Source organism: Hemitrygon akajei, chromosome 8 (genome assembly GCF_048418815.1).
Source record: "Hemitrygon akajei chromosome 8, sHemAka1.3, whole genome shotgun sequence".
In the NCBI taxonomy this organism is placed as follows: Eukaryota; Metazoa; Chordata; class Chondrichthyes; order Myliobatiformes; family Dasyatidae; genus Hemitrygon; species Hemitrygon akajei.
The window spans coordinates 16,548,776-16,561,866 of NC_133131.1; the positions used below are offsets into that span (position 1 = coordinate 16,548,776).

A 13,091-nucleotide genomic window follows, 5' to 3' on the forward strand; every position below is an offset into this window, starting at 1 on the left:
ATTATTTTACTTTGTACTATCTCAGTTCACTGTTGCAATGAGTTGATCTATGGGCAAGACAAGCTTTTCACTCTACCTTTGTACATGCGACAATCATAAACCAATTTACATCGATTAGGTCCGTGCTGGTGCCCTGCAAGTCTTATCAGCCATCTTGGAAGGATCGAAGCACTTTCTATCTGTTGCAGAAGACACCAATGACCATCGCAGAGCCTTCATACCTTTCTCTGTCACCCTGGCTTCCAGCATCCGGGAGCTTCACAGATGTCTGTTGCTTGCCTTAGTGGCAGAATCCTCGCCACAAACACTCACACAGATAATCAAGGTAAACTGTATGTGTTCCTACTGCATCTTAATGTGCTTATTGATTAATTGATTCTACAGAGACGCAAGCGATGCTGCAGATTCTGGAAGAATTGAGCAGCATACATACAGTGTTGGAGGAAGTCATTAGGTCAGGCGGTATCAATGGAGAGAAATAACCAGTTGGTATTTGGGGCCAAGTCCCTGACGAAGGGTCTCAGCATGAAACGTCAACTATTCATTTCCCTCCATATATGCTGCATGATCTTCAGAGTTCCTCCAGCATTTTGTGTGTGGTTTGCAATTGATTCATCAAGTTGTCATTTTTGGCTTTCATTGTAATAATTTCTTACATTGTGTTTAAAAATCTCTTTCTTGATGTGAAACTTGCTACATTATCTTTTGATAGCTTTTGCCAGTACTTTCACATAACAGTCAGTTGTACTCCCCATTAAGTGGCACACACTCTAATCCACTGCGAAGTCTCTTTGAGTTATGCCTATCCCGAAGAAGTTTAAATTGTGTTCAGTAAGACCCTCTCTCACTGTTCACAGTCTGTGAATTCTGCTTCTCTCTGATTCTTTACCCATGTGATTCACCACTATGTCCTGGTGTCCTTCCTCAGAACTTGTCTCTCTCTTTCCATTCCACATTTTGGTTCACCTTTCATCCCTTCTCTTCTCCTCATCTGCCAGTCAGCTCACTCTGGTGCCTGTCCGCTTTCTTCCAATGTCCATTATCCTCTCCTATCAGATTCCATCTTCTTCAGCCCTTCACCTCTTCCATCTACTACCTTCCAGCTTCTTACTTCACCCACCCAACCACCTATCACCTGCCAGTAGTTTGAATCATTTCAGTTCTTTCTAAGCAAATATCTTGTTGATGTTATATCTTATAAAGATACTGCCCAGAAGAAGGCAATGGTAAACCACTTCTAGTGAAAAATTTGCCACAAACAAATGTGGTCTTGGAAAACCCATGATTGCCCACGTCATATGACACGGTGCATAATGATGATGAAGATGATGATTCAACGAGTTAAAGTTAAAGACAAGAATGGAGTGATGAATAAAACTCCGAAACTTAAATATGTGAAATGAGCTGAACTTCTCTAATAACACCATTTAATGTATTCAAGTCTAACAGTTTTGCTTTTGTTTTTAAACACAAGAGATTCTGCATATGCTGGAAATTCAAAGTAACACACAAAATACCGGAGAAATTCAACAGGCCAGGCAGCATCTATAGAGAGGAATAAAGAGTTGACACTTCGGGCTGAGACCCTTTATCGTGTATCTGTCCTGATGAAGGATCTTGGCCCGAAATGTTCACTGCTTATTTCTCTCCATAGACATTGCCTGACCTGCTGAGTTCCTCCAACATTTTGTATATGTTGCTCAGGTTTTCCAGTATCTGCAGAATCTGTTGTGTTTAATACACTCCTTGTGTCCTTTTAGTGAATAAGTGTCAATTCAGTTAAGCAAACATCTGTTTTAATTCTAACTCCAAGACGTCACAGCATACTCTACATTATGGTGTGATAATGAGAGTACTGTACTGAGGAGTACTTTTTTTAAAGACTTTTTAAAAGTTGGGGTGGTATCTTATAAGTTTAGTATTTTGATCTTGTATTTTTCTTTTTTTCTTGGAACAGTGTCTTGCTAATTTGGTGACTAATGTTCCCTATAATCGTCTCAAACCAGGACTTCTTACCCGTGTCTGGAATCACATTAAACCTTACAATTGCTTTCGAGGTTTGTGCTTCTGTTTATTTTCGAATATATAAGGAGATCTCTACTTTTGTTCATGGATCTTGAGTAAAGTGGGGATGATGGACTGTGGCAGGACAGTAAGTGTATTTTTTTTTCTTTGATCTCTGGTTGTCAGAAAGCACGTCACAGCCTGTTAATGAGTGTAGTCATTATTGTAATACAGAGGGACAGGATTTTGGACCTTTTACATGGTTAGAAAGTAAAAGCTAGGTCAGGAAGGAAGGGCAGAAAATGAGAGAGCTGGAAAATAAGGTACAGAATTAAGTTAGGAGCTTTGGTTTATGTATTTTTATCCCCCAGTTACCCAGCCATGATTGAATTTTTGTAGTAGCCAAAAACAATGGGTTGAGTTTTTCTTTTTGCTTCTGGTGTCTCACTGTTGCAACTGTGTCAGGATAATCAGAGAACAGTGATAGAAACCAGTACTGGCTAACATACAAGAAAACACACTCGAAAGTGGGATCAGGTGTAAACCACCTGGCCCTTGAAGCCTGCCCAGCCATTTTATGGTTTATATGGCCCAGGTCTCAATTCTTCCTCTCTACCAGTTCCACAAAGCTCTCCTTCCTGAATCTTTTGATGATTCTGGACACCTCCCCAGCCTATCTGACTACAAAATGCACTTCCTGCTGTTATTATATTTCCTGTATAATTTTCATTTTCTTAATGCCTGCATCTTTCTCTGGCTGAGAATGTGGGCAAGAGATCAGATCCCAAGCTTGTGTCATTGCTTAACTGACTGGTAGAACTGGAGAACATATGTCTCACATCTCACATGGTGGATTGGATAGTGGACTACTTGACAGATAGACCTCAGTATGTGCGGTTGGGAGACTGTAGGTCTGACACGGTGGTCAGCAGCACAGGAGCGCCGCAGGGAACCGTACTCTCTCCGGTCCTGTTCACCCTGTACACATCAGACTTCCAATATAACTCGGAGTCCTGCCATGTGCAGAAGTTCGCTGATGACACGGCCATAGTGAGGTGTGTCAGGAATGGACAGGAGGAGGAGTATAGGAAACTGATACAGGACTTTGTGATATGGTGCAACTCAAACTACCTGCGTCTCAATATCACCAAGACCAAGGAGATGGTGGTGGACTTTAGGAGATCTAGGCCTCATATGGAGCCAGTGATCATTAATGGAGAATGTGTGGAGCAGGTTAAGACCTACAAGTATCTGGGAGTACAGTTAGACGAGAAGCTAGACTGGACTGCCAACACAGATGCCTTGTGCAGGAAGGCACAGAGTCGACTGTACTTCCTAAGAAGGTTGGCGTCATTCAATGTCTGTAGTGAGATGCTGAAGATGTTCTATAGGTCAGTTGTGGAGAGCGCCCTCTTCTTTGTGGTGGCGTGTTGGGGAGGAAGCATTAAGAAGAGGGACGCCTCACGTCTTAATAAGCTGGTAAGGAAGGCGGGCTCTGTCATGGGCAAAGTACTGGAGAGTTTAACATTGGTAGCTGAGCGAAGGGCGCTGAGTAGGCTACGGTCAATTATGGATAACTCTGAACATCCTCTACATAGCACCATCCAGAGACAGAGAAGCAGTTTCAGCGACAGGTTACTATCGATACAATGCTCCTCAGACAGGATGAAGAGGTCAATACTCCCCAATGCCATTAGGCTTTACAATTCTACCGCCAGGACTTAAGAACTTTTTAAAAGCTATTATTAATGCTTTTTGAGATAGTGATTTAGATGCAGATCATATTTTTTACTGAGTTAAGTATTGTATGTAATTAGTTTTGCTACAACAAGTGTATGGGACATTGGAAAAAAAGTTGAATTTCCCCATGGGGATGAATAAAGTATCTATCTATCTATCTATCTATCTATCTATCTATAATTACTTAGTTTCCTCTCTATCCTTTATGCAACTTTTAACAAGAGGTATTTTTTAACAAGAGGGCAATTCAGTTTAGGGAAGTGAACTCTGTTCTTAAAGATAAAGCACCAAATGCTTGACTTAGGGCACGAGTAATAGATCTCTCCTGTTCTGTCACTACTGCCAATGTACTAAGAGGGTGTGTGACCTGGCATCATATTAGATGCTGAGGTGCCAGTTTGTATCTCAAAACAAGCTAGAAAGCCATTTCTGTAGGTCACATATCTTGCTATTGTTTGGGTCCATTCCCTCTGCATTTTTCCTACATGAATTAAAGGTCCAAAGATCCGTTGCAAGGTAGTATAGTGGTTAGCATAAAGCTTTACAACACTAGTGATTGGAGTTCAATTTCTGCCACGATACAGTGGTTCTAGATAGTTTGTGAACCCTGTAGAGTCTTCTCTATTTCTTCTCTATTTAAATAAAAAGCACAAAAAATTATACTTGTTCATTTAATTATTGAGAAAAATGATCCAATGTTACATGTAATTATTGGGTAAAGTATGTGAACCTTTGCTTTTAGAAACTGGTGTGACCCCCCCCACTCCCACCTTGTACAGCAATAACTTTAAGCAAATGTTTCCGGTAACTGTTGATCAGTACTGCACATTGGCTTGGAGGAATTTTAGGCCATTTCTACTTATAAAACTGCTTCAACTCTGGGAATTTTGGTGGGCTTCCTTACATGAGCTACTTGTTTCAGGGCCTTCCACAACATTTTATAGGATTAAGGTCAGTGTTTTGACTCAGCCATTCCAAAACACGAATTCCATTCTGTTGTTGATTTGTCTTTCGGATCATTGTCTGTTGCATTATCCAACTTCTATTAAACTTCAGGTGTTGAACCTTGGCATTCTCCTATATAGTGTCTTGATACAATTTTGAATTTATTGTTCCCTCAATGATTGCAAGCTGTCCAGGCCTTGAGGCAGCAAAGCAGCCCCAAACAACGATGCTCCTTCACAGTTGGGATGAGGTTTATGTGTTGGTGTGCAGTGCCCTTTTTCCTCCAAACGTAACAATGTGCATTTCTGCCAGAGAGTTCAATTTCTGTGTCATCTGTCCACAGAATATTGTCTCAGAGGCGTAGAATATCCAGATGGTCTTTTGCAAACTTGAGACGTGCAGCAATGTTTTTTTTTGAGAACTGTGGTTTCCTCCATGGACACCATTCTTGTTCAATGATTTTCTTATAGTGGACACATGAAAAGAGACTTTAGCAAGGGATGTCTAGGGATTTCTGCAGGTCTTTTGCTATTATTCGGGTTGTTTTTCACCTCCTTCAGCATTGCATGTTGTGCTCTTGGTGTGATCTTTGCAGAACACCCACTCCTAGGGAGAGTAGTAACAGTACTGAATTTCCTCCATTTGTAGACAATTTCTCTTACTGTGGACTGATGAACACATAGGTCTTTAGAAATGCTCTTGTAGCCTTTTCCAGCTTCATGCATCTCTACAATTCTTCTAAGGTCCTCTGAAAGTAGTTTTGGTCGAGGCATGGTGCACATAAACAGATCTTTCTTTAGAGGAGCAGTCTCTGTCAGTAACCTGAATTTGTGTGTCTTTTTTTATAGAGCAGGGTACCTCTACAACCCGCACCTCCAATCTCATCTCATTGATTAGAACACCTGACTCCAAATAGCTTTGTAGATGGCATTACCCCAGAGATTCACATACTTTTTCCAACAAATACATGTAATATTGGATCATTTTTCTCAATAAATAAATGAACAAGTATAATGTTTTTGTGTTATTTAATTGGGTTCTCTTTATCTAGTTTTGGGACTTATGTGAAGATCTGATCACATTTTAGGTCATATTTATGCAGAAATAGGGAAAATTCTGCAGGGTTCACGAACTTTCTAGTATCACAGTATGTATGGGGTTTCTATGTTCTCCCCGTGACTGTGCAAATTTCCTCCAGGTGCTCCAATTTTCCTCCTTGATCCAAAGACTTGCATGTTAGCAACTTATAGGCACTCTATGGGCACTGGAAGCGCATCCCCAGCACATCCTCGGACTGTATTGGTCATTGATGCAAATGATTCATTTCACTTCTGTTTCAATGTACATATGAAAAATAAAGCTAATGTTTAATCTTTACAAGATGATTTAATTATGGTTAGTGTTAGATTGAGCCATCAGAGACCTGGCACTGCCCAGTGTTGTTTAAGTTACAGAACTGGAGCTACATAGCTGATGTTTGTGTTGAATTACTGTGTATTGAGCCTGCAGATGAAGTTATCATTTCAACTGAATAATCATAGATCTGGAGCTACCATGTTAAGCATTGTAAATAGGGCATTTTCAATTGTGTAGTCAGATTCTGAATTTGATTCTGATACTGGTTCAGGAAAGTTGATTGCTGTCCATGCTTTTAACCATAAGGATTATTGTACTTTCTTCCCTCCTGAAACTCTAGATGTCAATGTGCGTGTGTGCAGCCTGACTTTGCTTGGGGCTATCCTGTCCGTTCAGGCTCCTCTCCCTGAGGTGCAGCTGCTGTTGCAACAGCCTAGCTCATTAGGCCTCTCGGGCAGCGGCTCAGGGACACCCCACCGCCTCGGTGATGCCGAATCCTGGAGAAAACCCCAGGTGGTTGCAAACCGTGAAAGAGAAGAGGAGATCCCGGAAAGCCCACAGCTGGAGCTCTGCTGGCTGACCCAGTTATGCATTTCCATCATTACCGTGCCAAAGCAGGAGTCATACTCTGACAGTGACACTGGCTCAGGCACAGGAAGTAGCTTGTATGAAGCTTCTCCGGTTCGAGTGGAGGCACTACAGGTGAGATCCTAATGCTTGATGCATTGTTCAGAGATTTTGTTTTAATCCTAACCTCTTTATGTATTAAATCTTTTACTCACTCTTCTATTTTTCCTTGCCATATTCTTTCTGGCTTATTCATCATGGTAAAGACAGCCCTGGAAAATTTCCCTTGAAAATGAGCAGTGACCTTATCCAAAGATCTGAGATTCTAAGGGGATTACAAGGTAGATGTTGAGATGTTTTTATTAGTGGGAGAGTTTTACACAAGGCAACAAAGCTCTAAAATAGAGGCCAATCTATTAAAAGTGAGATGTGCATTAATTTCTTCCCTCAGTGAGTAATGAACTTATGGAATTCTCTGTCCCCTAAGATAGTGGTTATCTTTAAAGTGAAGATAGGTAAATACATTGGATTCTGGTTAATTGGGCCATCGGTTAATCAGGATGGCCACTTACTTGGGACAACTAAAGAGCAAAAACTAATTGAGAAAATAGTCAGGATACACTTTGTTTTTTTGGGACCCTATGCCGCTTAATTGGAACAGGAGATGGTTGTCAAATGGTTTCTAACAAGCATCAGTAGCATACATTGCAACATTCCACTGTGCTTGGATCAAGCACTTTTTTAGTTGCGTCAGTTGAATGTGCCTGTGTTCAAAAAATCAAGATTTTTGTCACGAATAGTTGGCAAGAAGTAAGCAGTAACACAATTCAGACTTGTCTTGCTCATTGTGGTTCCAAGCATTCAGAAAATGTTGGAGTTGTTAAGGATGTGGTTTCGGGTTACTTGGAGGCATGTGATAAAATAGGCTAAAGTCAGCATGAACAAGAGAAAATCTGCAGATGTGGAAATCCGAGCAACACACACACAAAGTGCTGGAGGAACTCAGCAGGCCAGGCAGAATCTATGGGAAAGAGTACAGTCGACGTTTTGGGCTGAGACCCTTCAGCATTTGTGTGTGTTGCTAAAGTCAGCATTATTTCTTCAAGAGAAAATCTTACCTAACAAATCTGTAGGAATTTTTGAAGAAATAACAAGCAGGATAGACAAAGGAGAATCTAACATGCTAAGAGCCCATGGTATTACAGGAAAGGTACTAACATGGTTAGAGCATTGGCTGATTGGCAGGGAGCAAGGAGTGGGAATACAGGGAACCTTTTCTGGCTGGCTGCCGATGACTAGTGGTGTTCCACAGGGGTTTATGTTGGGACCAGTTCTTCTTATGTTATAAGTCGTTGATTTGGATAATAGAATTGATGGCTTTGTGGCCAAGTTTATGGATGATATGAAAATGGGTGGATAGACAGGTAGTTCAGAGGAAGCAGAGAGGCTACAGAAGGACGTGGACAAATTGGGAGAATGGGCAAAGAAGTGGCAGAGGGAATACAGTGTTGGGAAGCATATGGTCACGCACTTTGGTAGAAATAAAAGCATAGACTGTTTTCTAGATGGAGAGAAAATTTAAAAATCTGAGGTGCAAAGGAATTTGGGAGTCCTCATGCAGGATTTCATAAAGATTAATTTGCAGTTTGAGTCAATGGTGAGGAAAGATGAGTGGATGTGGAGAGGGTGTTGCTTATGGTGGGGGAGTTTAGGACCAAAGGATACAGCCTCAGAACAGAGGGATGTCCATTTAGAATGGAGATGAAGAGGAATTTCTCCAACCAAAGAGTGGTGAATCTATGGAATTTGTTGCCATAGGTGACTTTGGAGGCTAAGTCATTGGGTTTATTTCTGCCCGAGGTTGATAGGTTCTTGATTAGCCAGGGCATGAATCGATATGGGGAGAAGGCAGGGGATTGGGGCTGAGAGGGAAATGGATCAGCCATGATTGAAATGTCAGAGTAGACTCGATGGGCCAAATGGTCTAATTCTGCTCCTATTTCTTATAGTCTTATGCCAGAAATGGCCTGGAGTGTAAATGAAACTATTTCACTACTTCAACAAGTTAGGAACTGCAAAGATTTTGAAGGTATTGACAATCATTTTGAATGTTGCTATGAAAATGAAGAACTGGAGGATGCAATTGTCTAAAGGCATTGTATGAAGGCAGTCCATTATCTGCACGAGGTGTCTGTGCTGATTTTATTTATTTGGTGGTTGTCTTATCTTATTCGATGATGACAGGGAACCTGTGCTGGAGAGTTTTTAAAGTGGAAAAGCTGTTGCACTAGTGCAGTTTCACTTTGTCGATCTCTGAAGTCGGTTCTAGTGGTATAAGTAGTCATCACAACTGGGGTCTTCATTGGTTGCAGTGGATTACCATGACTTCTGTGCCTCATGACGCCCGTCGCTCTTCACAGAGTATTGCTGAACCGCTTTCTCAGCCATCGGATTTCACTGTACATCTCATCTGCTCAGTTTGCTGGAGCTGACTTTGTGTGCTAGGCCAGGCATATCCCTGTCTCACTGGGATATGAGGCCCATTGGTTACCCTCACATGATTTAGCATGTCTGTCGAAGCAGTGTACCGGGTGTGACCGCTGTTACATGCAAACAGCTACTTGGATTCCCAGGTGAGACTGAGTGTGGATGAGGACCAGAGGTGAATGAGCTGCCCCTCCACTGGAGGCACTACCCCTCCCTGGACATTCCATACACCCCCTTGTTCAATTACAGTCAATCATAAAAAAACATGGCAGTGTATGAATTCCTCCATTGATAACTATTAGGAACTAATCCACAGTTTTTGGTACTGTATTGGTAGTGTTTTAATTTGTTCTGTAATTCATTTAAGTACACAATTTGTTAATAGTAGTTTATCATTTTTATACATTTTTAACTATTTCAGCTAATTTGACTAAAATGTATTGATCCCTATATGTCCCAAATAACCGGAATCCACTATTTGAAAGATATAGGAACTGCGGATGAGGGGCAACTGGTGTGGAAGGGGATGTGAGGCCAGCGTAGATCAGCTCTGATCATATTGAATGTGGGACAGGTTTGACGGTCAGTTCCGACTTTCTCGTGTTTTAAGTCCTCACTGGTGTAGTTTCCCATATTTGACTTCTCAAAAGATTTCATATTGCCTTATTTTACCAGAGTCCTGAGATGGCTCTGTAACACACTTAACAGGATTTTTTGAACTTTGTTACATTGAAAATGAGGATCTCAGCAGTGTTGTTGTGACGAAGATGCCAGTGATAGGCTTGTGGCTGATATTTTCCAGTTATAATTTATTGGTCTTTGTCCTATTGGACAGTGGCATGCAGTACATAGCAAGTGTTGTTTGTTATTATCACAGGGTATGGTCATGGGGTGCGAATTGTATCATCTTCCCACCTTGTGATTTCTTTTTGTTTAACTTTTTAGATTTAAAAAACAAGTATACTTTATGGTATTGAATGAAGGTGCTTTATTAGTTTGGTGCACAGTTGAAAATATACCCACAGTGGCCACTTTAGTAGGTACAGGAGTGGAACTCAGCGTGGTCTTCTGCTGCTGTAGCCCATCCACTTCAAGTTTCAATGTGTTGTGCATTCTGAGATGCTCCTCTGCACATCACTGATGTACCACATGGTTACTTGAGTTACCTAGCTTTCCTGTCAGCTTGAGCCAGTCTGGCCATTCTCTGATTTTTCTCATTAACGGTATTTTCGCCATAGAACTGTTGCTCACTTTTTTTTTGTTTTTCGCACTGTCAACTCTCGAGACTGTCATGTGTGAAAATCCGAGGTGATCAGCAGTTTCTCAGATACTCAAACTGCCCCATCTGGCACCAACAGCTATTCCCTGGCAAAGTCATCTAGATCACATTTCTTCCCCAATGACTCTTGACTATGCCTGTATGCTTTTATGCATTGAGTTGCTGCCACACGATTGGCTGATCAGATGCTTGCATTAACAAGCCTGTGTACCCATGTACCTAATAAAGTGGCTACTGAGTGTATTTCTGTCATATACATTACTTTTAAAGATGCATCTTTTGACATTTGGTCTTATAGCTAAAGAGGAAAGGAAATAATTCAGAACCTTTACGGAACAGAAGTGACAAGTGGGTAACAGTTTTGGTTGATTCTGCAGTGTCACTCAATCTGCCTGAGATCTTATTAGATGAAAATATGAAAGGGATATGTTTTGTTGGCTTGCAGGTATTGGCTCTGCTTGTCAAAGGATATTTCAGAATGGCACAGGCGAGCTTGATGGAGCTAGGAGAAGTTGCTTGCAAAAGCATGGAAGAACAAGATCCATCTATTCAATTGCATGGCGCTCGGGTAAGGAGGACACTAAGGCTAATTTTACCTTTGAAATATTTTATTATTTGGCTATCTTTTGATGTCCTGATAAGGCCAGTGAATTGAATGCATAGAATTTTTGAGCAAATCTTTGCAATTTTTGCTGTAACTCAAAACAACTAAAAAGAAGAATGTCTGCAAGATCACCCTTTGCTTTTCACTGAGTTTTCACAGGGAAAACCTCTTGTGAATTCAGCTCCAATTTCTAATTGACACCAGGCATTAGAATTGTGTATTGATGGACCAGATGTCTCGCACCCTTCTGTTTTTCAAACACCAGACATCTTAGTTCTGCCTCTAGAGGCGCTGTTCATTTTGTATGCAGTTCATTTTGTACAAACATCACTTCTTATTCATAGGTCGTTTTTGACATTATTTCCTGCGCGGTTAATTTGGATTTCGACTTGGAGCAAACACGGTAGAAACACATCCATCTTCATCCACTCTTTAATTGCTCTTAAAACAGCAATATCCGTGAGTTAATATTGGTGAACCTTTCTTAATATTAGTGAACATTTAGTAGATGTACTTTGAAGGAAGTATTATGTTTATCGATCATCGCTATTCTGCTGTCATTGTGCCATGATTTCACTCTAGTCTACGGCATAGCTATAGAATGTTGTATATGTGTATTCTCTTGTTTAATGTTGATTGTGAGAATAGTTGATAGTATTGATATATTGTGACAATTCTGTATTGAATCTAACATGTGTTTTACTTTTACTTAACTTTCTGCAGTTTTCTCTTTAAAAACCCTGAAGAAAGTTTCCATCTTGCCTGATTTTTGGAAAGTTGTTTAGCTCCCTGCCTAGCTTTGTACACAATGAGAGTGTCATATTTACTGAAGATTTTTAGGAATGCCTTTGCTCACTTGGAAATTATTGAGTGGGCTGAACACTTACCGCATGTTCAAGTTTAATTGTCATTCACCCATACCCATGATTGTAACTAAATGAAACAACATTCCTCCGGGGCAGTACAGGTATAATAGCACATCCAGTACCATACAGTCACAAAAAATAATATTAGCACAAGTCCCTGAGTGGCATGGTCTGAAGATTGATGGTGCACAAAATTCTGCCCTGGAGCCACGTTTCTACAAGAACAAGCACGCAACAGTCCCTCATTTCGTGCTGTTTCAGCCACAGAAAAAAGCAAATCAACTAGTCTCACGCTGGGTCAGCCATAGGGAATCCAGCCTGTCTTCCAGGGAGCGAACACTGGAGAGCAGCAGCGATGTGGCTGGGGGGAGGCAGCCCCCAACCTAGCATGGACTCCAGCGCTCCTGCTGCTTACAGACTCTTACAGAGAGCAAACAACTTTCATCCCATATTCCTTTCACTCCATATCAGCTACTTCTCTGTGCTGGGACACACTGGTGTAATCTTGCAGTAATGTGGGATAATACAGACCAGGAGGAATTTGTTGTAGATAGAATCACTTGCAGATGCATGGTATGGCAACAAAGGGACGCCATTTAGATTCTTAATTCTTTTCCACCACTCAGTGAGATTGTGGCTCAAACATCAACAGGCTGAAACTTGACCTTGAGGTAGGACCTAACTAAAATTGGACTGGCAGAGAGATCCAAAGTCATTAGTTGAACAATAATTGAGATTTAATGCACTGAATGAGGAGAGAGGAAATCGACCCAGCAGAGTTTTCTTCTGATTACCGTGCAAAAGCTACGCTGTGATCACTGTGGTGAGTGCTCCGATGAGGTTGGCATTAGAGTCATCCCTCTCAAATTTTGCCTACACTCTCTGTTGATGTTCACTGCCCATTGACATTGTACCCCACTATGAGAATCAATATTCATAGGACTGCCAAGAAAATCAACAGGCCAGATTTAAAGGACATAATGCATCAATTCTTCAATGTATGACATCATTAGTTTCTCTCTAATCCTGCCTTTCTCAGGACATGCATTCTAAGAAGAGCTTCAAAGAATCATTACGCTGGTTGCTTGTTATAGTTTTTGAAGAATATCTTGTGTTGTTTCAGCTGGTGGAGGAAATCGGTTCAGGGATTGTCCAGCAACATAAACCAGACTCGCCCACACCCCATGATCAGAGAGTACCAGTTACCCAGGTACATTGTTATTTATCTCTCAGTTGTCTATTA

At 41.1% G+C, this 13,091-nt stretch overlaps 1 protein-coding gene across 2 annotated transcripts in view; it reads left to right on the forward strand.

The window, feature by feature from the left end:
* Nucleotides 1-13,091, forward strand: part of heatr6 (HEAT repeat containing 6) — a 72,495-nt gene that overhangs the window by 37,357 nt on the left and 22,047 nt on the right. For both annotated transcript variants that reach the window (XR_012099893.1, XM_073053339.1), the window contains exons 10-14: nucleotides 119-325; nucleotides 1,958-2,057; nucleotides 6,386-6,747; nucleotides 10,824-10,946; nucleotides 12,972-13,058. Coding sequence is in view for 1 of the 2 variants with exons in the window: in XM_073053339.1 (XP_072909440.1) it covers nucleotides 119-325; nucleotides 1,958-2,057; nucleotides 6,386-6,747; nucleotides 10,824-10,946; nucleotides 12,972-13,058 (879 nt within the window). In the remaining variant the exon portion in view is untranslated. The remainder of the gene's footprint in view (nucleotides 1-118; nucleotides 326-1,957; nucleotides 2,058-6,385; nucleotides 6,748-10,823; nucleotides 10,947-12,971; nucleotides 13,059-13,091) is intronic.